This window comes from Callorhinchus milii, unplaced genomic scaffold, assembly GCF_018977255.1.
Source record: "Callorhinchus milii isolate IMCB2004 unplaced genomic scaffold, IMCB_Cmil_1.0 Scaffold2, whole genome shotgun sequence".
Taxonomy (NCBI): Eukaryota; Metazoa; Chordata; class Chondrichthyes; order Chimaeriformes; family Callorhinchidae; genus Callorhinchus; species Callorhinchus milii.
In genome coordinates, this window is record NW_024704743.1 from 95,275,335 (window position 1) to 95,299,689 (window position 24,355).

The 24,355-nt window shown below is 41.1% G+C and overlaps 2 protein-coding genes across 5 annotated transcripts; one reads left to right on the forward strand and one right to left on the reverse strand.

Annotated features, from left to right (window-relative positions):
• Positions 1–100: 100 nt before the first annotated feature.
• riok3 (RIO kinase 3 (yeast)) lies at positions 101–19,923 on the reverse strand. The gene is made up of 13 exons (XM_007887960.1): positions 19,464–19,923; positions 16,787–16,908; positions 14,375–14,517; positions 12,228–12,335; positions 11,092–11,201; positions 10,672–10,815; positions 9,542–9,669; positions 8,764–8,946; positions 5,826–5,985; positions 5,418–5,498; positions 3,793–3,882; positions 3,217–3,324; positions 101–1,501 (listed from the first exon to the last, which is right to left on the reverse strand). Exons 1-13 carry the CDS (start codon positions 19,509–19,511, stop codon positions 1,397–1,399), a joined length of 1,530 nt encoding a protein of 509 aa, XP_007886151.1. The 5' UTR covers positions 19,512–19,923; the 3' UTR covers positions 101–1,396.
• Positions 19,159–24,274, forward strand: LOC103175153 (leucine-rich repeat-containing protein 15-like). 4 transcript variants are annotated; one of them, XM_007887961.2, is made up of 2 exons: positions 19,159–19,378; positions 22,784–24,274. In XM_007887961.2, exons 1-2 carry the CDS (start codon positions 19,249–19,251, stop codon positions 23,971–23,973), a joined length of 1,320 nt encoding a protein of 439 aa, XP_007886152.2. In that variant the 5' UTR covers positions 19,159–19,248; the 3' UTR covers positions 23,974–24,274. The 4 variants fall into 4 exon arrangements, with proteins under 4 accessions (XP_007886152.2, XP_007886154.2, XP_007886153.2 ...); XM_007887963.2 differs by having other exon boundaries at positions 19,289–19,378; positions 22,735–24,272; XM_007887962.2 differs by lacking the exon at positions 19,159–19,378 and adding an exon at positions 20,922–21,243 and having other exon boundaries at positions 22,784–24,273.
• Positions 24,275–24,355: the final 81 nt, after the last annotated feature.

Here is a 24,355-nt window from a genome sequence, read left to right on the forward strand (position 1 = left end):
GCCAACTGATCTAGGCTGACACCTAGTGTTCATTTTGTGAATACAAAACATTCAGGAGTCAATCATATTTTTCCCTATTAACAAACAAGTTCATTTCTGATTTTACATTTGGCCACAGATGACTTTTAATTAGAAATATGAATTTTATCAACAATACTTTGCTGAACTGACATAACCACTTATCAAACAGACTTGTCAATTACATTTTATGCACTACTGGCTGTGGGAGATCTCCTGTGGGAGGATTCCTTGTTGAAGTCCATACATGTGCAATAAGCTTGTTTAGGTCATAGCTCATCAACGAGAAGAGAACCCCGAAACAAAATATGCGTATGACACTCCCCCCACGTCCCTACGTTAATCGATTATTGCGTTATTGGCAGACAGACATTTCGTCTTTATTAGTGCAAGATAGATGTAGCTCTGGAGAAAGGTGTTGCTACTTTGTTGCAGAATACCATGCAAACCTCATATTTTTGAGCTTAATTAAAGCATTTGTTAATATAACTCATCAACACTAGGAGATTCCCCCCACCCAAATATGCCCATTACACTACATTACACTACCCCATGCAAGACCTTTCCGATGAGCTATAAATCATGTCTCTACGTGAATCAGTTATTGCATTCTTGGCAGACAGTCAGACATTTCATCTTTATTAGTATTGATTATAATCAACTGTATAATTAAAGCAACTAGACTTCTGTTGGAAACAAATTCAAATAAAATATAAACCCTTAGCTTTAAGTTATATATTGTTCACATCAAAGTAAGAATTGGTTCACATTAGTGAATTAATAATTCTAATAAAAATCATCCTTACAATTGATGTAGTACATTTCACATCCTTTGAGACAACTCTCAAAGCTCTCCATATTATGAAGTGGATTTTTATTTTGAGGGCAAAATATAGTTATAAAGAAGCACTGAACACCAGATGATTCACCGGTGTCACTTATTCTGTATCTATCAAACCTTTGAACTAATGTAGCATCCATTTACTGTCTTGTTCTGCCCCTATTCAATGATAGGATGCAAAATTTGTGACAATTTTTAAGAATTATTCTAAAAATGTGAAACTGACTTTCACTCAAAATATAGTTTCAAGCTAAATTGTAATCATTCATATTGATCAGTTTGTTTATCACGGAAGTTCCAAGTTAATAAAGAGTAGATGGCGTTAACAGTAGTTTACAGCACCATCACTGTTACACCAGTCTTTGATCATGGCAATAACTACTGGTTACACACAAGATATTTATACACATTTTTCATTTTAATCAGATTAAAACACGCATTCTAATTTCTACCCAAAATCTTCTTCCAGCTTTGTGGAATCATCTTGGATGTATCAGTCCAAATACCAGATTTAAAAATTAATCCATTTTAATGCTTTCAGTATTCATCATCTGGTGCTTGGTCGCGATCATCCCTTGTGAACCTCACTTTCTTGTCACATCTTTGGACATGATCTTCATTTCTCTTTTCCAAAAATTCAATCTATAAAATGTAATTTCGGTAATTAGGACTTGTACAAGACTACTTTCTAAAATAAACACAGGCATACATCTTGAGCTAATCAATAGATTCCACTCTTCTGGATACAATACCTCAGAACAGTTTCCCAAGATGAAAAATGATATCCATCATCAAAGCTAGTTAAAAATAAATAAGTTTCAAACAAATGAACATATGCTCTGAAATACTGCATCAGGGTAGTAATAGTGAGGACTGACAACAAATTGAATAGGCTGGCTTTGAAGTTATTGAATTTGCTAATAGAGATCAAATATTCATAATTATCATGGTTGCTGACAGTTTAGTTATAATATATAATAATCCATTCAGTTGGTATAGCACCATATAACATTATCAAGATGTTTCAAAGCATTTCACAAGATTATATTGTGAAGTGTGGAGACAGTGTATTTGTATTTGGATGCAAAAGCCAATTCGTGCACAGCAATATCCCACAAAACAGTTAATGAAATGAGTGACCAATTTTATTTGAGGATCGTTGGACATGACACTAGGAGAACCTCCCCTCTCTTTTCAAATAGTCCCATAGGATTTTTAACGTCCACCTGGTTTAACGTCTTATCTGAAATACAGCATTACCCAGGCACTGCAATGGAGTGTCAGCCTAGATTGAAAGTTCAAAGTCCTGATGTAGAGCTTGAACCCAGAATTGTATGACTCAGAGCTGCGAGTGCTACCAATTGAGTCAGGCTGACACTTTATTTATGTTAATTCATCTCCCTAATACCCATTACAACTCCAAGGTATTTACCCCCTCATCAGCATGTAATGCTCCAAACGAAAAAGTCAAGATACCCTCTAACATGGGAGGGTAACAAGAGGATAGAATTATCTGATTGAGTCAATCTATCAAATATTTTGAGTTGGGGGTCCCTGGACAGCTAATCAGTAAGGAGAACTTGCTGGATTTCTCATTGTTTCAGTTTTAATGAAGAAGAATACTCGCATTTAACAAGTCAAAATGTCTTAAAGAGCTTTACAGGATATAGTTTAAGTGAATTTTTAATGTGTATTTTGAAGGCAAAACGTGGCAGCCAATTGCGCACAGCAATGTCCCACAAACAGCCATGGAGTGAGTGACCAATTTTATTTGAGGGATTTGTTGGTCGGGACACTGGGGAAAACTCCTTTCTCTTTTTGAATAGTGCCATGGGATATTTAAAGTGCACCTGAACAACAGACAGACCTGTTTAACATCTCATCCGAAGGACAGCATCTACAATAATGCAACACAGCCCCAGTGCTGCATTGAAGTGTCAACTTAGGCTATGTGATTCCACAGCAAGCTCTGTTTCACAAGCTTTCTGCGGTTTGTCCAGCTAGAACTATTCTACCACTCGGTCTATGCCTTGCAGAATTAACAGGAGCAAATGGGAAGAATCCTTGCCAGTACTTTGGAATACTGTGGACCCACCTAGCCTGGGAACCAGGTTACCAAAACTATCAGAGGGTCAATTTGATTACCACATACAGTTGCCAAGCACGTCATGTTGAAGCCAGCTGAACCTCAAGAAGAACCTAATCACACTTTGTTCATAACACAGGGCCTGAGATATTAGGATGCCATGTAAGTACTTCTTTGCTTACTATCATTACTGGAAATATTTTAAAATGACCTCATGAGGAATTTCCAACCAGGCGTCAGAGTGCTGAGATTATAGAAACAAAGTTCTCACCTCAACAATAAAGTCCACTTCATTTTCTGCTTTTATATCTAAACTAGTGACGAGATTGAAGAGCTCCCTTTCATTCAATGCATCTGCAACACCTGCTTTCTGGAAGAACTGCAACAAAATAACAGCATTTATAAGTTTACAAAGCTGTGCCCTTCGATCCTAATCTTTGAGCAAATCTTAGGATACAATACACTAGTTACATACAAATCTGCTCAGAAACCTCGCCACTCATTAACGTTCATTTGAATTCTGAACAACTTTCAAAGTACTATAAGTTTTAACATGCTCAAATACTTGTAGTACTGCACTGCTGTGTCAGCTGACCCTGTTATATCAAAGTCCCAAACCGAAGCTTGAATGTACACCCGTCTGACCCACAGAGAGATTGATAACAACTGAGCCAAACTGCCAATGCAATAACTATTAAATATCTTAATAAACAAACTCCTTAAAATTCAGAATAGAAATTCAAGACTGTCCTTAAATCTTTCAAATTAAGTTAAAGACTGTTGTTTCAGCTATGTTCTCAGTTCAGGAGTCTAACTCCCTGGAACATGCAGGAATAAATAGGTCTACCTGCGAGACATTTTTACAGTCCCTGAAGAGAAACTTGAGTCCATGAGGATGGGTGGGCGCCACAGACTGACTGACATCGATCAACCAAACCTGTAAAAGAAACAGCAGTACAATGTAATAATGTACACTATATAGATAACTTTCAACCCAATCTGGTTGACCATTCATTCTTTAAAAGGATATTGAACACAACGTGAGCCAGGAATAAACGAGGCAAACATGATGCTGAAATAAACTAAACTAGTTGAGCTTAAATCGGCAGACATCATTCGTATCGTGTATATAACATACAATGCTCTCGTCAGCCTATGATGTATATTGGGACATCCGACGTGAAAGGAGCTATACAAATGTAATCTTGTTGTTATTGTATTGCATACAGTTCTGGCCATTGCGACATTATGGGGCTGTCTAGTTGCTAGAGACAGTGCAGAGGAAGGAACAGTTGCAATCTACTGATTAACAAGGATGATCCCTAGGAATGAGCTCTGAGCAACAATTACATAAGCGAAGACTTTTCACTCTTGAGACAAGATGACTCAAAGGAACTTCATAGAGGTGTATCAAATTTTAAAAAGAACTTAAAAAACAGTAAACCCAGTTCAAAACTTTTAGGTTTAGAGTTGCAAAGGGCAATTTCAGATACCAATTTTTCCTTACTCGGAAGATAATTAATGACTGGACCAGCTTGCCAGGATGTGGGTTAGAGGCTAGAACACTCATTTAAAACACAACTTGTTGCTGTTATGTAAGGATCGCAGAGTAGGTATTCTGAAGAGATAAAATCAGATGAGTCAAAGGGCTTTCTTCAGTCAAAACAATCTTGTGGTTTTGTGAAGTAACAATTCATCAGACATTCTTCACTTCACCAAAATCTTAGTTGCAGTAAATTAAGACAATTCACTACAAAAACAACCTGTATTGATATAGTGCCTTTCAGTAAGGATAACATCTTGAAATGCATAAACGTGTGGAAATTAATTCCATGTCTGTCTGGAGGTGACATCACCAAGAGGGAGCATGTAGATGAGGAAAAGACCAAGGATACAGTGCTGAGGTACTCCGTAATGGAGTGACCATACAAAGGCTGAAGGAAAAACCATTAGAGAATGGTGAGGGAATTTTTAAAAAATAGAGCGATTAGGGGATAGGGGGATAGGGCAGGTAATTAGAGTTAGGTCTGAAGATCAGCCATGATCTTATTGAATGGCGGGGCAGGCTCGAGGGGCCGAATGGCCTACTCCTGCTCCTAATTCTTATGTTCTTATGTAGAAGACGCAATGGAGGTGGTAAGTTAAGTACGATTGGAACTAGGAGAATGCAGTCCCACTTAGGTGGATGAGGGAGGAAAGACGATCAAGGAGGAAAGGCGATCAAGGATAAAATGTCAAATGTGTCAAAAGCAGCAGAGGAAGGATTCTTGAAATGAATTAGTCTAGCATGTATTTTGTGTTAAATGTTAATCCTTTGTTGGTTACAAAAGAAGCTGAGAATAAAGCAGCACCTCATCCAACTATCATTCTTCACAAATGAGCTGAGTTGACAAAAAAGTGTCAGCTATTCTACCACAAAGGACATCATAGCTGAGCTCAGTTCCATAATTCATACACATAACTATTCCTTACCTTCCTCATATGCCAAAGCAAATTGTACTCGCTGAGATCAGCATGAACAAGATTGCATTCTTTGTAGAGTTGTTGCATCATCTAAAAGACAAATCAAACCAACAGTTTACGGCATTAAGGAAGCTTTAAGCTGGGAACAAAAGAACAGCCTTCATTAGAATTAACTCAACCTAACCGTTTGTTCAACCCATTTTCTTGAAGAGCTGGTTTCCATGGGGGTCTTTGCATAAATAAGCCTCTCTCAACATCTTTAAAGTTTATTGTATTTAGAATGATAAAGCAATTTGAAAGTTTGTGACATTAACAATATTAAAAACTCATAATAATATTAACTCACAACAGCTGAACACAACTGCCACTGAAGTGAGACAACTCGCAATAAATTTCTATACAGAATGAAAGGCTTACATCTAAAACCTGGAAGTAGGCTAGTTTCATATCTTCAGAATTAAGCTTAACATCCTTTAATTTAGGTGCTGGAACTTGATCTTGGCCTATGAACGACATCACTAGAACATGCTTCTTTAGAACCACCACCTCTGGACAGCAAATTCCAGCTTTCTGCATTCTGAAAAGTAAAACAGTGCAATTGTAGAGCTTTGTTCCAATAAAGTACAACACAGAGTACAACCACAATGCACAGAAAAGATAAGATAGGATATTTAAATGCAATTTAAATGTAATAGCTTCTGGGAAGAAATATGGAAGCAAGGACAAGATTGCATATTTAAACGATTCTTTCTCTGACTCTCACTGCGAGAAAATGCTGGACTTCCTCAAGTCCAAAATCGAGGAATCCGCTCAGCTGCCACTCCCCTCCCTACCCCCACCCCACACAATTGCCCATCCAACAATTACCTATCCCTCCTTCAACACCTTTGAACCTGTCACCCCCTCGTCTGTCTTCACCACCATAACCTCCATGAATCCCACCACCTGCTCCCTGGACCCCATCCTTCTCCTTAAATCCCAGCTCCACCTTCTTGCCCCACTACTTGCCGACATCATTAACCTCTCCCTGTCATCTGGCACTGTCCCTTCCCCTCTTAAACAGCCATTATCACCCCCACCTTGAAGAAACCTTCCCTTGACCCAAGACAGCTATCTAGCTCCCAGCCCATCTCAAATCTCCCCTTCCTATCCAAGGTCCTTGAGAGCCGTTGCCTCCCAGTTTCGCTTTTTCCTCTCCTCTCACTCTCTCCATGAACCCCTCCAATCGGGTTTCCGTGCTGCCCACAGCATGGAAACTGCTCTGGTCAAGGTCACAAACGACATCCTGACCATGTGTGACCAGGGCTCCCTCTGCCTCCTTGTCCTCCTCGACCTCTCCGCCACCTTTGACACAATGGAACACTCAACCCTCCTCCACCGTCTCTCCTCTCACCTCAACCTTCAAGGTTCTGTCCTTGACTGGTTCAGGTCCTACCTTTAACACTGCCTCCACTTTGTTGGGGCAAACAGCTTCTCTTCAAGCCCCCGCAGCATCTTGTGCTGTGTTCCTCAGGGCTCTGTCCTCAGTGCCCTCCTCTTCATGCTTCCCCTTGGTCACCAAGGGGGAGCATATAGAGGGTGAAGAGTAGGGGACCGAGGACAGAGCCCTGAGGGACACCGCACGAGACAGTGCGGGGGCTGGAGGAAAAGCCGTTTGTGGAAACAAAATGAAGAGGTACTACCTAAACCACTCAAGGACAGGGCCTTGAAGGTTGAGGTGGGAGGACAAGCGGTGGAGGAGGATGGAGTGGTGGACCGTATCGAATGCTGCCGATAGGTCGAGGAGGACGAGGAGGCAGAGGGAGCCCTGGTCGCAGATGGTCAGGATGTCATTGGTGACCTTGACCAGGGCAGTTTCTGTGCTGTGGGCAGCACGGAAACCCGACTAAAGGGGTTCGAATAATTAATGGGTGGAGAGGAAAGAGCGCAGCTGGGAGGCGACAATTCGTTCCAGGACCTTGGATAGGAAGGGGAGGTTGGAGATGGGCCGGTAGCTTGATACTTGCGACGCATCAAGGGAGGGTTTTTTCAAAGTGGGAGTGATGGTGGCAGTTTTTAGGGGAATGGGAACAGAGCCAGAGGAGAGGGACAGGTTGATGATGTCTGTGATATGTGGGGCAAGGAGGTGGAGCTGAGAGATAAGGAGTGGAGTGTGGATGGGGTCAATGGAGCAGGTGGTGGTTTTCAGGGATAGGATGAGTTTGGTGACAGAAGGTGGGGAAACGGGTACGAAGGTGTGTAGGGGAGGATGGGTAGGAGTCGGGAGTGTGGGAGGGAGGGGGTGGGTGGATGTTGGAGGGGAAGTGACCGCGGAGCGGATTCCCTTGATTTTGGATTCAAGGAAATCCAGCATCTCCTCGCAGTGAAGGTTGGAGGAGATGACCTGTGCGGGGTGGCGGGGGGGACGGAGGAGTCGGGATGTGGTAGAAAACAGAAGCCTGGGGTTGTTCTTCGCCTCAAGGATTATCCTGGAGTAGAAGGACAACTTCTATTCCAGAGGACGACTTCCCCCAGAGGATCAAGTTCAAGATCCTCGTCGTCACCTTTAAGGCCATCCATGGCCTTGTCCCCCTCCTACCTCTCTGACCTGCTGACTCCCTACCAACCTGCCCGCTCCCTCCGTTCAGCAGGCTCCGGCCTGCTCCATGTCTCCTGCCGAGCCACTCTAACATCAGTGGTCGGGTTTTCAGCCTCTCAAGACCCTTCTCTAACCGTGCCTTTGGTCTCCCCCCCCACCTTTCCTCACCTCTACACCACCCCTCCCCCATGCTTGGGCCTCGACACCTGACTGTTCAGCGCTTTGGGACGTCCTCCCGACATGAAAGGCGCTCTATGAATGTCATTTTGTTGTTGTTAAATATAGCTTCTGGGAAGAAATATGAAGCAAGGATGAGATTGGCCTTTGAGACAATGACCCAATTTTATTTTCCTGCTAACGCATACTTATCTAGGTTCACATGAGATGTGGGCATTTGTATGAGGTACTGTAGGATTGCCCACAATGCATAGACCGGAGAAGAAAACAATGAACTTTTCCAGGTTGCTAAGTTTTAAGATTTTGAAAGCAAAAATGGAATTGTAAACCCAGATCACAATGCTAAACTATAACACTCGGTCCATTAGAAGAAAAATATTAGTGCATCATCAGATGTGATACATTACAAAACGCAGTAGTGAAGTTTATGCATGCCAGTGTTGCAGACGGTAAGTTTAGTTTTACACTAACATTGGTAAAAGATGGAATTTAAAAACCTAGAAGGAAACTGCAATGGAGCAGCAATTGCACTTCAAAGAGGAAGGATTCAGAGAAAGATTTAGATCAAACTTTAGATAGGTTGCAGGAGAGAAATCATACCTCATCAAATTATGCATTTCTTTCTCTGCCCACAAGCGGATGATTTTTCGTGGATTTAACTTGCCAAAGCGGTCTTTGAACCTATTGTCATCCTTAATGTACTTATCACGGGTTTTGAACTCATTAAGTGTTGTCTTAAAGACTTTGATAGCACATTCAGAAGGCACGATATGTTCATTGATCCTTAATAAGAAAGGGATAAATTATGTTCAATAAATTTAGCAAATATAGATTCCAACTCTAAAAAGAAAAATAGTTTTTACAGTTCACAGTGTAATAGCCATAAGACTTTAGAAAACATAATTATCAGTAAAGCTGCTATAGAAATATGCAACAGCTGTGGCTACTAGTTTCATCCACTTTTACAGCTATGGTCATTTCTGCCTGATTAGTCTGGAGAGGATGGTCAGGTCAGAGAGCATGATGATACAAATGTGCATCCTCTGTGCAGCTAGCTTGGCACTGCTGGTTGCATTTTTCCACACTCTTCCATTAAAGCCCTCTGAGTAGCCAGTACTGTCATGTTCTCTATCACAAGGATCATGGAATCAGGCACAATTTGATTTAAGAAAACAAATTATAAAATAAAATTGGTCACTCAATCCACAACTGTTCGTGGGACACTGCTGCGCACAATTGGCTGACGGTTTCACACACAAAATATACAGTCAATTTACTTTACAGTATATTCTGTGAAGTGCTTTGAGACGTCTCGAAGACGTGATAAGAAGATTTGATCAGTCATCCCTTCTTGTCTGGCCTATTCTGTAATACATACCTTCCTCCATTGCCATGCAAGACCACCGACTCTTTGCCTGTGCTAATGCAGCCATTGACGTTTTCCAATAACCCGACATTTACCATTTTATACAGCAGCAGGCGGGTTTTAGTGTCTACAGCTTGTTCCTGAAGTGGGGAAAATATAAAAAGCATAAGATTGATTTACATTTCATCTTAAATTTTGTGGAATCTAAAACTGTAAAACAAACACAATATTACTTAAAATGAAGTGAATCCAGATTAAATTGGTATCCTGCCCATTTCACTATAGATATTGATGCTCAGAGATAAGTAGGTCTCATTGCTGGTTGCACTTGAAAAATGCCAAGGAGGTAACTACTGCCATATTCAACAACAACTTGCACTTATATAGCACCCTCCACACAGGGTATGCCTCAGAGCACTTAGCAGTGAGGGGTAAAATTCATCACATTTCAGCTGGTAGCCAAACCAGCACAATTCATGAAGTGAAAATATTTCTGAGTCTGCATTCCTGAGCAGAGCAGGAAGAGAGAGTTATGTGCCTTTTTCATTGCAGGTAAAATAAAATTCAGATTTCTTTATAAACCACCTAGTAAATTATAATCTGGGTATACCCGAAAGTCAGACAATAAAATTAACACAGCCATCATTTTGTTCAGTTTTCTTCTGTAGTTGGACCAATTACTGACAATTTCACCCAAAATATCCAGCAGAGCAACATCAAATGTATATTCGCCCTGCCTAGAAACTGGAAGACTGAGACATATTGGATGAATCTATGAACCAAGGCATCGATAAAACAGATTAAAATTTAAATGATTAGATTGAGCCCAATCATATTCTCATTCCTACTTTATGTTCTTACAATGTTGAATTGGAATAAAGTTCATTGTAATTTATAATCAATAACACAAGTTTGAATTCTAGTTAAAGGGGAAGGATATGCAATAGAAAAATACCGTTCATTTAATGTTTTCTTAAATATAATGTCTTAAAACTTTTAGTTAAAAAAGAAATTGAAATACTCAGCAGACGACCATGAACAGTTTATAGTGACAACATAGTCATCAGCATTTTCTTCACTTGCGGCTATTATCACAATCCTTTAAGTCAGTATCCAGAAATGTAACTAGGTACAGAACTTACAGAAGTAGAATGTTCCTTTTTCTCATGAAGCTTAGCACTGCGACGCTGCTCGGAGATCGAGTGCTGCTTCAGGGCATTAAACACACGATTAGATAGTTTCAAGTCCATTCCAATTCCATCTCCAACTTGGAATTCTGGAGCAAACTACAAAGAAGAAAGGATATAAATCTCTGAAAAAATAAGCTGGCACAATTTTTGAAAAAAGTCATCCTTTCATCAGATTTGCAAGTTTTATGAAGGTCCAAGCTACCTGTTGGAGTGGGAGACCTTCTTTATAGCACAAGGGAGATCTCGGACGTCTGGCATTGTGCTTTCACTCACAAGATTAAAAATACATTCAAATCTATCCAGAGGTTAATACTCCAAACACTGTGTATTCACAAACCACCAGTCGATAATTATTCTAGAGCAAGTACTTACATTCTCCATTCTAGCCGTGTTCTTTCTACCACACATCACCTCATCATGCTTGGTGGTAATGTCTTTCCCTTTTCCAACAAATCCCCGCTTTGAGGCATTTGATTGTTTATCTGTGACACAAGATGAAAAGATTTTCAAGAATCATTTTATGTGTAAAAAAAATCCACAGCAAGTATAATTGAAAAATATTTAAAATAGGATTATAGACATTTGCAGAGGTTACTTGCACCACATTTGTGTATGACTGGTCTTCAGTTACACATTTCACCCACAAATATATGGTCAATTCACTTTACAGTCTATTCTTTGAGATGCTGAGAAGATGTGAAAAACGCAATATCAAATGCAAGGATTATTATTATTATTAGTCATTCAAATATAACAAGTGAATTTAGAACCCAAACATTCCCAAGTGGTTATGAATTTTTGAACTAAAATATGCTAATTTAACTTCCAGCATTGTGCAATAAGTGTTAATTTAATAGAATTCTAACTAATCTTAATAATACTGCTTACATGTATTAAAAAAACTAAAGATTTTTGCAGGATACGAAAAAACATGTTTTGAGGTAAAAAAAATGCTTATATGAACAGTGCATGTAAATCAATCCAATCCCAGTGAAACCTTTACACAATATACTTGCATCAGAAATCACCAAGACAATTGCAAGTCCAGCCCAAATCCTTTCCTGCACTACCCTTTGCACGCCCATCACTCCTCTCCACCGTCACCTCTGTCCTGCAGCTTTATTCTGGCTAGCAAATCTGTTGCCCTTGTCCCACCCTACCTTTGCAATCTTCCCCTGCCTCATGCTCCCACTCCTTCCCCATTCTCTGCAAGCCTCTCCTAAAATACATTGACTTCACACACTCCCTCTCCACTTTCAAAACCCTTATAAAGGCCTACTTCATCACACCTTCAGTCAACTCCCTCTTATTTCCCACCTTACTCAGGGTTCCACTCTGAGGCCCTCAGAGATGTTTCTCTACATAAAAGATGCTTTACAGGTTGTAAATGTTGTTTTAAGAGGAACGAGCTTTGAAGAAACATTAGAAACAACAGCCTGGAAAGAAAGTGGTTATAAAAAGGAGAAATATTAACATTGCACCATATTGCTCAGGTAATCAGAAATTACCAGCTCTGTAGGGATCATGGTACGTATCCTGCCAATCCACTTCATCCTCTGAACTCTCACTGTCTTCAAAAGGATGCACCATTCGATAATTCTCAAAGGAAATAGAAACTGGAATAAAAACAAACAGTATATAGAACTAGAATGACATGGAAACAGGCCATTCAGCCCAACTGGTCTGTGTTGGTGGTTGTACTTCACATGTGCTCCTACCTCTCCTAATCCCCTCTTCTATACTCCTCTCTATTCCCTTCTTCGTGTAAACATCAAGTTTTTTCTTGAATATGTTGAGGCTCAATGCCTCAACCATAACTTCTGGCAACATTCCACATTCTCACCAATGTTTGAGTAACGAAGGCCCTCCTAATCTCCTTTAAGATCTGCTGTTGGCCATCTTACACTGCATATACAAAAATCTAAATTATAGTATAATTTCCTGTATTTCTGAGATGGCAGAACATACTCCCTGCTATTGCTGCTGTGCTCGATAATTCTGATGAACTATTTAGTCAGGTTGAGAAGCGGACATCAAACTATAACCTAATTCATCTTGAATTACAAGTGGTAGCTGGTATTTGATATTCAGTAGTATTCAAAATTCAAATATTTTTAGTTTCATGAATGGAGGATTAGTAGTCTACATTTATGATTGTTTTTCATATTCTGTACAGAAATGTTACAAGTCTGTAAAACAGAATTTCTACGCTTTACGCCTCATCACGTCAGCCAAATATTTTACCCATGAGAAATTTCCATACTCTTTTCAGATGCACATTAAAGATCACAAGGCACCCTCTACATGCTCCCCTTTGGTGACACCATCCGCAGACATGGGGTAAATTTCCACACGTATGCGGATGACACCCAACTCTACCTCTCTGCCTCCTCTCTGAACTCCAGGACTACTGGCGTCCTGACCGACTGCCTGTCCGACATCAAGTCCTGAACGAGGGACAACTTTCTCCAACTCAACGTCAGCAAGACTGAGACCCTTCTGATTGGCTCGCGCCAGCGCCTCCGCACCGCAGGCGCTGTCAGCATCAGCCTCCACGGCTGCACAATCAACCTCACTAAGTCACATCAAGGCTCGATTACAGGAACTCCCTCCTCATCGGCCATCCCAACTCTTCCCTTCACAAGCTGCAGATCATCCAAAACTCTGCAGCTCATGTGCTCTCACACACCAGGCTCCATGACCCCATCACTCCCACCCTCGCCCGACTCAACTGGCTTCCCATCCCCCAGAGGATCGAGTTCAACATCCTCGTCCTCACTTTCAAGGCCATCCATGGCCTTGCCCCCTCCTACCTCTCTGACCTGCTGACTCCCTACCAACCTGCCCGCTCCCTCCGTTCAGGGGGCTCCAGCCTGCTCCATGTCTCCCGCCCGACCATCGGTGTTCGGGTTTTCAGCCTCTCTGCCCCCACACTCTGGAACTCCATCCCCCGATCCCTTCACCTCGCTTCCTCCCTTGCCGCTTTCAAGGTCGGTCTCAAGATGCTCTCTTCGACCGTGACTTTGGTCGCCCTCCCACCTCTCTGCCTTCTCTCTGCCTTCCCTCACCCATACACCACCCCTCCCCCATGCTTAGACCCCGACACCTGACTTTTCAGCGCTTTGGGACGTCCTCAAGAGGTGAAAGGCGCTCTGCTCTATAAGTGTAAGTTTGTTGGTGGTGTTGTATTTGGAAAAGAGGAGTTTCTCCTGGCTTCCTGGCCAAAAATCGTTCAGATAAAAATTGGTCATTCACTTTATGAAGTGAATGGGCACAGCTCTGCGCAAATGGGCTTCCATTTTTGCCTACAAAATAGTCACTTCTCTTTATACTGTTTCCTGTGAAGGCTTCGAGACATCCTCCTGACATGAAAAGTACCATATCAAGTGTAAGGATTATTTTATAATTTGAAATCATCGTTTCAGAATACGCATCCTATTATTTTCCTAATACAGCAGAAGCAGTTTCCTAAACCAGTTCAGTATCTTGGATTCTAACACAATTCCTGGTAACCTATTTTATAACTGTTAATTACTTGCTACTTAAAATACTTTATTGTGATGAAGTTAACGTTATCAAATGACAAACTGATTGATGAATTGACCTCAGATGCAGGAAGATGCCTGAAGCTTAAAAACTCCACTATTATCTGTACCTTTGCTGTCTCCGTTGAGCTTATTCTCTTCCCGTCGAAGTTGTGCATCGTATTCTCTGTCAAATTCCATTTGTAGCATTTGAGCTAAAAGGAGGTCACTAGAAGTTTCACCTCCCTCTCCAACGAAAGCAACCTTATCAATACTAAACACATAAGAAAAGGAGGTTGAAAATTATTTCCCCCTGCCATTGATCTAAAAAATATTTACTTACCAAATTAAAAGCAAAACATCACTTCATGCACTTAATGTTGATATTAACCAGAATAAATCAGATTCCAGAATTTTCTAGCATTTTCAGCAGCACGGTCCAAACAAGATCATGTCACAGAGTAAAAATAACATTGTTAAACAATGGCTCGCCAAATACTCAGTGGGTAAAATGCATTGTGTGATGTGGCACTGGTAAATGCTGAATTAGCAGATGTCAGAGAGAGCAACAGTGGGCACAATCAATGATCTGTGTCCTAGGCTAGGTAGGAAAAGTGAAGCGAAAAGTATCAATCAGGTTTCCTCCTCATTAACTAATGATACTCCTGTAAAGTGAACATGTGGGAACACTGGATAAAGGCAACAATGCTTTTTCCACCCTGCTTCCTAAATTGCTTTCCACTCATTGTTTGAGCGCATATCCAATAAATGTTGTGTTGCAGGAAGGAGCAACCTGCGTGGTGTCTGTGCTCTCTGGAAATGCTCAAAGTGGACAAAGGTTACAAAAAGTGAGCACTTATTTCCTAGCAAACCAATCATTTTGATGGCTGAGATAGTTAAGCAGAATGCCGTCAGGTGTTTTTTTTAAAAAATCTCACTTGTCCAATGCTAACATTAGGCCAGTGGTTCCCAAGCGACTGACCGCTTTTTTATCCAGATCATGATACTCTTTCCCCCAAGTAAATCAGAGTCCTCCCTCCCAGATCAGGCAGCTCTTTCCCTTGACGCACAGCCCCATAGTTTTCTGTGTCGTGGCTAATCGTTAAAATCAATAGAATAATGATAGTTCTGGTTGGCAACAAAAAAGTGCTTATGTCAGGAATGACAAATGAATGACAGATGAAGGTGGTTACGGCAAGTCTGGCAAGCCAAGAACCATGGTATTCCCATGGTTATGGAAGGGAGCTTTCTCCCCTTTTCAGTAACTTTCAATGCCACTTGCTACTCATTTTGATTGACAAGTGATTTTAAAAATAGCTTTTAGCAAGTGGATTGAAATTGCTATTGACAGTTCCCTAATGATAGTTCATCCATCCACATTGTTTCCCATAACATTTTTAATTAACTAGCTATTGTGTTTCATCTGTAGATGCAAATGGACTGAAGCTGCTTTTGTGAATCTTTGGTTTGACCTCTACCAAATAGAAGAATTGAAAAGCTGCAGCACTGTTATTTTCAGCAGGCACTGCTCCACATAAGCACTTTACACGCACTAAAGAGTTTCAGTTATTTTTCCTTTGGTAGCTCCTCAGTACATACAGGGGAACGTAATGAATAGAAAAGGACCTTAGTAATGAGTAACATTTATCCAGATACATAACTGAGATCCATATAAATTATAGGGATCCACACAACATAACAGTATACTCTATTTTCCAGAAATTAGGCATTTCAAGACAAAAACAACTTGGATTTATAAAGTATCGGTCTCATAGAATAATGCCTCGGAGCACTTCACAGTGGCCAGTTTGAAAGCCGAGCTGGGGCGTGGTGGGGGAAAAGGTGACCGTAGGAGCAGTCAAAGAGGCATGTGTTAAGATGGGATTTGAAAATAGGTAGAAGGGGCAAAGCAAAAAATAGAAGCAGAGAGTTCCAGAGTTTGGGATATAATAACTGAAGACTTAGCTATCAATGGTAGCTTGGATGGAGCAGAGAGAAACGGAGGTGCTAGGGTATAAACATATGCAATATGCCCAGTGTATCTCATTTGGAGCAACAAAACATAATAGGATATAATGACATGTTACTCAATAAATACAGATCTGTGCATTTAAATGGTTAACATACAAATGCAGCATCTGATGTTCCCAAAATGCTCATCTTTGCCTTAGCGCTACCTAAACACTTTGCAGGAACAGCAACAATAGTCTCTTCCCCGCGACTGACCCTATACAAACTAGGATTGAAGTAGAGACCCATCAGGACCTTGGTAAAGTAAATGAATGAGCGAAATAAATCTTGTCTGAATACAATTTTAAACCACTTCTTTAGGGAACAATGTATCTAATCAAACTATTATTGTCTGGACTAATCTGAAATGAGCCATGATTGCTAACAGTTCATTTCAGATTAGTTCAGACCAAGTTCAATACCAGTGTTACAAAGCCTTCTGCTTATTCCAGGATTTGCTGACTCTGTATTGCTAACTTAAACTAAAATTGTTTTTCAGCTCTTAAAAACAGTGACAAAAACTTTGTACGTACTCAATGACGTTAGGGAAGGCTGCTGTATCCTCCTGCTGCTGCAATTCTTTTGCAAGTTCTTCACTCATTACATCCGAAAGGGAGCAGGGGGTCACTGTGGACAGTGGTGCCCCCCAAGGTGACTATAAAGAAGAAAATCATAACATCAAAGTATAAATCTTTTAAACAGAAGCTCAAATAAAAGTGATTTTAGCAGTTTCAATTCAACTGGAGCCCTGAGTAATTTGATCAATGATGCAATAATTTAAGATTCTCTCGGAAACATCATTTCAGCATTCAAATTAATTATGATCTAACATTAGGTGTTATTATTCAGAAAGGGCAGGATCAAATGGGCTTCACCCAGACCCACCTTGTGATATTAAAATCCCATAATCACATAAATACAGCTGGTCAAGGCACTCAAGCATAGGTGACTAATATGGTACAGCAACGAGAATTCTTGCAATACCAAAGACTAAGTACTAATTGTGTGGTTAATGCATGGTTTAATGAAACATCTTTCACATTATTGTCATTATTGAAAGGGAAAGAAGAGAATGCAAATACTCGTGAGATAAGAAAACACAACACGAGAAAAACATTTTGCTTAGCAGTAGCTCCTCAGATTTACAACCACCCATGTAATATGGATTAATATATTGTCCCAACAAAAAATAGATTGCGTTAAAATTCATAACCAGCCATATTATAATCACCAATATGACTGACTGGGAATAAATCCTCATATTCAACGATATAAGCAGGTTTTCACTTATTTGGAATGTACAAATAAATAATGATATCTATCTCAGATCTGACCTATTTTTGCCTTCATATGTAACACAGGGAGAGGATACAACCTATTTCTGAAGTTCACAGTAATGGCAGTAATAAATAAAACTTTCCTGTACACAGGTGATGTTCCACTATGCATCTCCAAACTAGTCTACAACCCTACCCAATTTGCTAACATTTACAAACGCAAGTCTGATTGACATCTGATTGAACTTGGTGCATGTAAATTTCACCATAGCAGTATATGGTACTATTTTGTTCAAATGCCACATAACAATGAATTGCAACATGCATTATTAGTACTGTGTAAAAAAAATGAGAAAAAATAGGTAATGTATATTAAAAAATAACAGCAACAGTGGATTAAAATGCAATCTTTTCACATTGTGACTTATGGAATTAGATTCTCCACTTTCTAAAAGATACTAGGATCAGAAACAAGTGTAGGCTGTTTGTAATAGCCACAAGTTCACAACTGAAAAGTAAACATTTGCTCTACATTAAATTGGCAAATCCAATCAAAGGAGCCTCAAGATTTCTGCTCTGGAAAATGTCAGACTGGTGCTAGAAACACTCCCAGGGTTAAAAAAAACATTCAAGTTGTTCAATATTTGTTTTTGTGGTACATGAAATAATAAACAAAAAATACTGAGTCATGCTTCAAACAGTTCCACCCAATTTAGTTCAATCGATCATGAGTCACACACGTCCTTTTTTGGTCAGCCGGGTGTCTGACACATGTGAAAACATCACCATGCTTAAGAGTATCCAAACCAAATTGAGAATTCCATGCATCCTACCTACACATGGAAATCCTATAGATTGTTGGAATGAAATGCACACTCTCTCCCCAGAGGGACCCATCCTGCTTAACTAATTCTGGAAAGTATTAGGCGTAGGTTAGCGGGAGCCAAGGCTTAGGATCCCAGAGCGTGCACTGGAATACTGCTGGAGTCCAACCAGCTAAAACTGCATTGCTGGCCATTGATAGTGCTCTGTGGCAAGCTTTCACGTTGCTTTTCCAACTTGGACCATTCTACCCATTAGGGCTTTAACTTGCAGGGTTAACAGGAGCTGAGTGGGATGACACCCTACCACAGTGACAGGCCAGCCCTTCCAGGTCCTGCCGCTGAGCTAGGCTGGCTGTGCCGTCATCAGCAGTACCTTGGAATACTGCAGACCTGCCTAGCTCAGGAACCGGACTACCGAGACTGCCACAGAGGGCTGGCCCAGAACCAGTTCAGCTCCAAAGAGACCCCGCTTCCCTCCATCCCCCCACCCCAGAGGATGGTCACTAGTTGGTCGTTTCGATATCCAATACACGCGGGTTTGAGCCCTCACTTAAACAGATGGCCAAGATGTCGAATGGATGAACGCAGAAGAACTGAACCCAGTGTTGTCAGCAATAACATTATGTATTTGCATTTTTTTTGCACTTATACAGTGCCCTTCATGTGGGGTAGCATTTCTGAGTGTGTAACAGTGGCGGAGCCTGACATTGAGCCAGAGAGAGTGGGGAGGTGAACGTAAGCACGGTCAAAGGGAAGGGTCTTCAAGCATGATCTGAAATTGGAGAAGGAGGAGCAAAGGCTGAGGGATTGGGTGAAGAGAATTCCAAAGTTTTGGGGGCGTAACGGCTGAAAGTACAGCCACCAATGGTGGAGTAGAGGAGACGAGGGACAAGGATGAGGCCGAAGCAGAAGCAGCAGGTTGTGAAGTGGAGAGTAAACAAACTGAGTGAGAGGATCTTGAAGTCAATTCGCTCTGTGATGGGGTGTCGGGCCTGGTGTGATGGGGGTACAGAGTTTAGAGCGGGTGAGTGGAGTTCTAGATGAGTGGTGCACATTTTATTTTAATCATAAAATTAAAGCCTTTACTTTCATACGAGGCAAGTATGTACCTTGGGTTTCCATGGCGCTGAGGGGCCAGGCCCTGCAACCTGCTCCATGTCACTGTTCCTGTCCAGGGGAGACAGCAGCTCCTTTTCTTCGCCTCACTCTCCTCTCCTCTCCCACTCCGCTCTCCCTCCTCTTTTCCCCCCTCCTCGTTTCTCTCTCACTCGGGACAAGTCCAGACCTGTCTGTCGGGCCTCCCCTCCCCTCCCCCCCAGGCCAGGACTCGGCAACGGTGGCAAACACCAGGCGGGTGACACGCTGACAATTCACTTTCCTTTTAAAAAAAGAAAAATAAACCCCTGTCGATATCTGTAAAATATATAAACAAACAGGGAGCGAGTGCCACGTCCTGAACCCTGGGCTCTCTCTCTCTCTCTCTCTCCCTTTCCTTTTCCTCCTCCTCTCACTCGCTGCGATGGCCGCCGGAAGCGCGCGCCCAGTCGGTTAAGATCAGTTTGAAGGCGGGGTCACAGGTCATCGTACACCGTGACGTGCATAGAGGGCTTGCGCATGACGTCATCGGGCTCCGCGAAGCCCTGCTCCCTCTGTGTTGGGCAACAGTCTGTAATGAAGACTCCCATGTGTTCAGGGCAGTTGGTGACTGTGCCAAAGCTGCTGCTTTCACCTGCAAGAGTTTACTGTGAAGTCACTCACGCCACTTTAGAGTAATAATAATAATAATCCTTTGCATTTGATATAGCGCTTTTCACGTCGGGAGGACGTCCCAAAGCGCTTCACAGAACACACTGTAAAGTGAATTGACTGTATATTTGTGGGCGAACGCGGCAGCCAATTGCGCACAGCAATGTCCCACAAACAGTCGTAGATTGAAAATGACCAATTTATTATTGTTTTGGGGGGATTATTATTAGGCTCTGTGTGGAGTAAGGAAACTTGCCCAAGGTTTCGCCCTCTGCCTGGAATTGAACTCAGGTCTCTCACTCGCAAAGCGAGTGCTCTAACCACTGAGCTACAGGACTCCACTGAGCTACAGTAAATCCTGCGAAGCACTTTGAGACGTCCTCCTGACGTGAAAGGCGCTGTATTGCATTCAAGGGTTATTATTATTTGAGCTTTTTTAAAGAAAAGCAGCCAATTGGTCAATGATCATTAGTTTCAACCACGTGAAGGTCCTCCTGACCTGAAAGTTGCCATATCAATGTAAATTGTATTGTAATGTGTCATATTGAATAATTATTGGGTGAAGGAATAATTAGAGCTCCAAAGAATAGAGGAATAGAACAACAGCAACAACAAATTTACATTAATACTGCATCCTTAGTGTTAGGAGGATGTCCCAATGCACTGAGCTGGGGCTGGGGCCCGGAAGGGGAGGAGAGAGGTGTTGGGAGGGGAGGAGAGGGGGAGGGGGTTGGGAGGGGAGGGGAGTAGAGGGGGCGGTTGGGAGGAAAGGAGAAGGGGCGGATTGGGAGGGGAGGAAAGGGGTGTTTTGGAAGGGCTAGACGGGTTGGGGGGAAGGCACACTCAAAGAGGAAGGTCTTGAGACGGTCCTTGAAGGAGGCAAGGCAATACAATATTTCCTCATTCATTTACCACTGATGATAAGAATGTACAAAATCGGCCGTTTAATGTTTTGTTTGACTTTGGTTGCATATTTGCTCTCAGGCAGATAAATAGGCTGAGTCAATAAACAATTTGCCATGTTCCCAGAAATAATGCAGTCATGAGGTAATATGTCAAATGAAACATCTCCTCATTTGGACTGCAAAGTTATAAGTCCCTCGCTCCATGTAGTTTGTAGTGAAGAAAGAAAAAATCACACTGGTAAGTAATCTATAACCACAAGCATTTAATGCACGTTAATAGGTCTGTTTGTCCTTCCTCTTCTACACCATTCCTCCATTCTCTGATTGTCCTTCCTCTACACCATTCCTCTGTTCTCTGAGACTGTTTTTCAAAACCACTTTGCCTTGCTATATCGCTCCCTGCCTTAAAAAAGTATCCTGGAAATAAACCTCTTGGACTGTGCCTTTGGTCAGCAACCTTTAAATCTCTTATTTTCTTACCTGATGTTCACCACAACAGTTGTCAAGCACTTTTTGTTCTTTCACTATATAATTGTAAGTTGTTATTTTCCATTTATGGGACACCATAGAGAAATATCAGTAATGTAAGTTCATCTGGCAGTAATAAAGAAGATAAAACAGTGGTTTATTTTATCCCTTTGGTTATTTATACTGAGAACCTTGATGTATATTTTGATCTCAATTTTATAATAATAATCCTTGCATTTGATATAGCACCTTATCATATTGAGACATCTCAAATGTATATAATATATACAATACTGTCAATACTGTCACAAATTATGTACTCTGGGTGTGGATGAATTCTACCCAATTGTCTTGGTCAGCTCAGGCACAAACGATATTATCACTGCAGGATGCAGTACTTTCTCACAAAGTAGCCACAGTTCTGGTCTAATTCCAAGGAGGTTGTAATTATCGAGACTGAACCAGGTAGTAGTTTTCCACTGGAGTTTTTAAATTAAGAGTCCTCAAATGATTTCAGAGATGGTAGATTTTACAGAGTCTCTTTGATACAGAAGTTTGAATGCTACGCTTAGAAATTCTCTTAAATTCCAGATCAGACTGACCCAGCAGCCCCTGTTTCCCGTCTGGCTTACCCCCTTGTTTTCTCACTTTCCCTTGTTTTGAGAACTCTCCACTCTCAAACTCCATCTCCTGACACTAAACAAAAGTTTGAGACACAATAAAGACTGGATATCGATAAGAATTATTGTTGATTGCTGGAGTTTAGCACTTGGGGCAGGAGTACATTCATCTGAGTTTCAGTAACGGACGACAAGGGGGATCAGGCCAACATGCCTAGGAGGAAGCTCAATCAGTTGTTAGTTGCTGTTTGCCGTGCTATTAAAACCCATACCATGATTTTCCTTTTTAAACTTGTAACAATGCTCAATAAGACACCACGTTGACTGTTGACTAAAAATGACTTTTTCCACAAATACAATACAAATTGACATTTATATGGAACTTTTCATATCAGGAGGCTTATCACTTATATAAACATACTCTACTCAGTGTACAATGCACAAGAGATTGCTTCTTCCAAGAACTAACAAAAATGGATTATTTTTCACTAGTCGTGTGATATATTCAACAGCATATCAGCTCTGTGAGATAGAGTGAGCAATCATGCAAGTCAATGAGGTCAGTGCCTGAGGTGAAAAGGTGGAGAATTATTATAAAAAGAAATGTGTTGCCACAAGGTGTGTTTATCTCTATGTTGCAGGTCGCCATGCTGATAGTTGGGCAGCTTCTGATTTTCCTCCTGTCAACAGGATCCTTGTCTGCGTGCCCAGAAAAATGCTTTTGCCATTCAAACATTGTTGACTGCCGCAACATTGGTGCCAGGACCTTCCCACACAAACTCCAACCTGGAGTGGAAACGTATTTTCTAGATGAGAATCAGTTGACCAGAATATCTATCAATGCCTTTGAAGATGTGAAGACCTTAACCTATCTTGGTTTATCAAGAAATAGCCTTCATCTCCACAACTACACATTTGAACCCCTTCTAAATCTCCAGGCTTTGGAGCTGTCTGGGAACCAGTTGTCTGAACTTCAGGCAGATCTGTTTGTAAACCTTCCAAACCTCACGTGGTTAAGTCTGGCCAACAACAACTTAAAAAGGCTTTCTAATGGGATCTTCAGGTCACAGATGAAACTCACATACCTGGATCTCTCCAACAATCAGGTAGTATTGCTTCCACAGACCTTTAAACACTTGCCTCAGTTGAACACTCTTTATCTCAAGAACAATAAGCTGAGAATGCTCCCAACAATAGTGTTCAGCCACCTTCTTGAACTTGAGGTTCTCGACTTCTCGAGCAATCAATTGAGATCTCTACCTGCCCTTTTCTTTGCTAATCACCACAAACTTACTGACCTACGCCTGGACTTCAACAGATTAAGCCACCTAGCCTCGACTCTGTTTGCCTATCAGCATGCTTTACAGTACCTAACCATTTCTGGAAACAATATTGGAAACTTTTCTTCAAAACTGTTCAGTAACTTGACCAAACTCTTGCACCTGGATTTATCCAATAATTCCTTAATCCGTCTACCCCTAGATTTTGTTTCCAATCTGGAAAAATTAGAAGTATTGAAGCTATCTGATAACTTCATCAATGGATTTCACCCTGGAATATTCAGGCATAACCTCAAATTATCTTACCTCCACTTGGACAGAAACCAGCTCACCAGCCTCCCTGTGTTTGAAGGCCTGCAGCAGCTGGAAGAGTTGACTCTCCGTTGCAACAGCCTAGTTACTCTTCCGTGGCGATTTACTGACAATCTTATAGGACTGCGCTGCCTGCAGCTCACTGATAATCTTATTAGTGAGCTACATGTTGCCATGCTTCATGTCAACATGACTTTGCTTTTGATGAATAATCCAATCTGTTCGACCAAACTGCAGACAACTTCAACTCAATCCACAAAAATCAACTGCACAAACAGACAATGCTAATGAAGATGTTGGCATGTTTTCAAAATAAAATTGCTTTTGGTCATATCTGTTATGAACAATTAATTGTGTTTATACATATCTATATACTATATCTAAATTCATAAAATATGTTTGGCATTTGGAATTAAAAGCATATTCTTTAAATGAAAAAGAGCTGGTCTGAGTGTTGACACAACTCTATCCTTATTTCAAATAGACTGAAGAGAAATTCCATGTGTTTTATAGTTGGCCATGGTTAACCTGAGCTTCAACATTTGTACAGAATTAGATCAGAAAGAGCAAAGCCGGGTGCAGTTGAGATTTGTAGCAACTGAGAAAAGAGCAACTGAGAGAACATTCAATATAGATAACTTTGACAATCTTTCCTTTCTCAGCAGGAAGC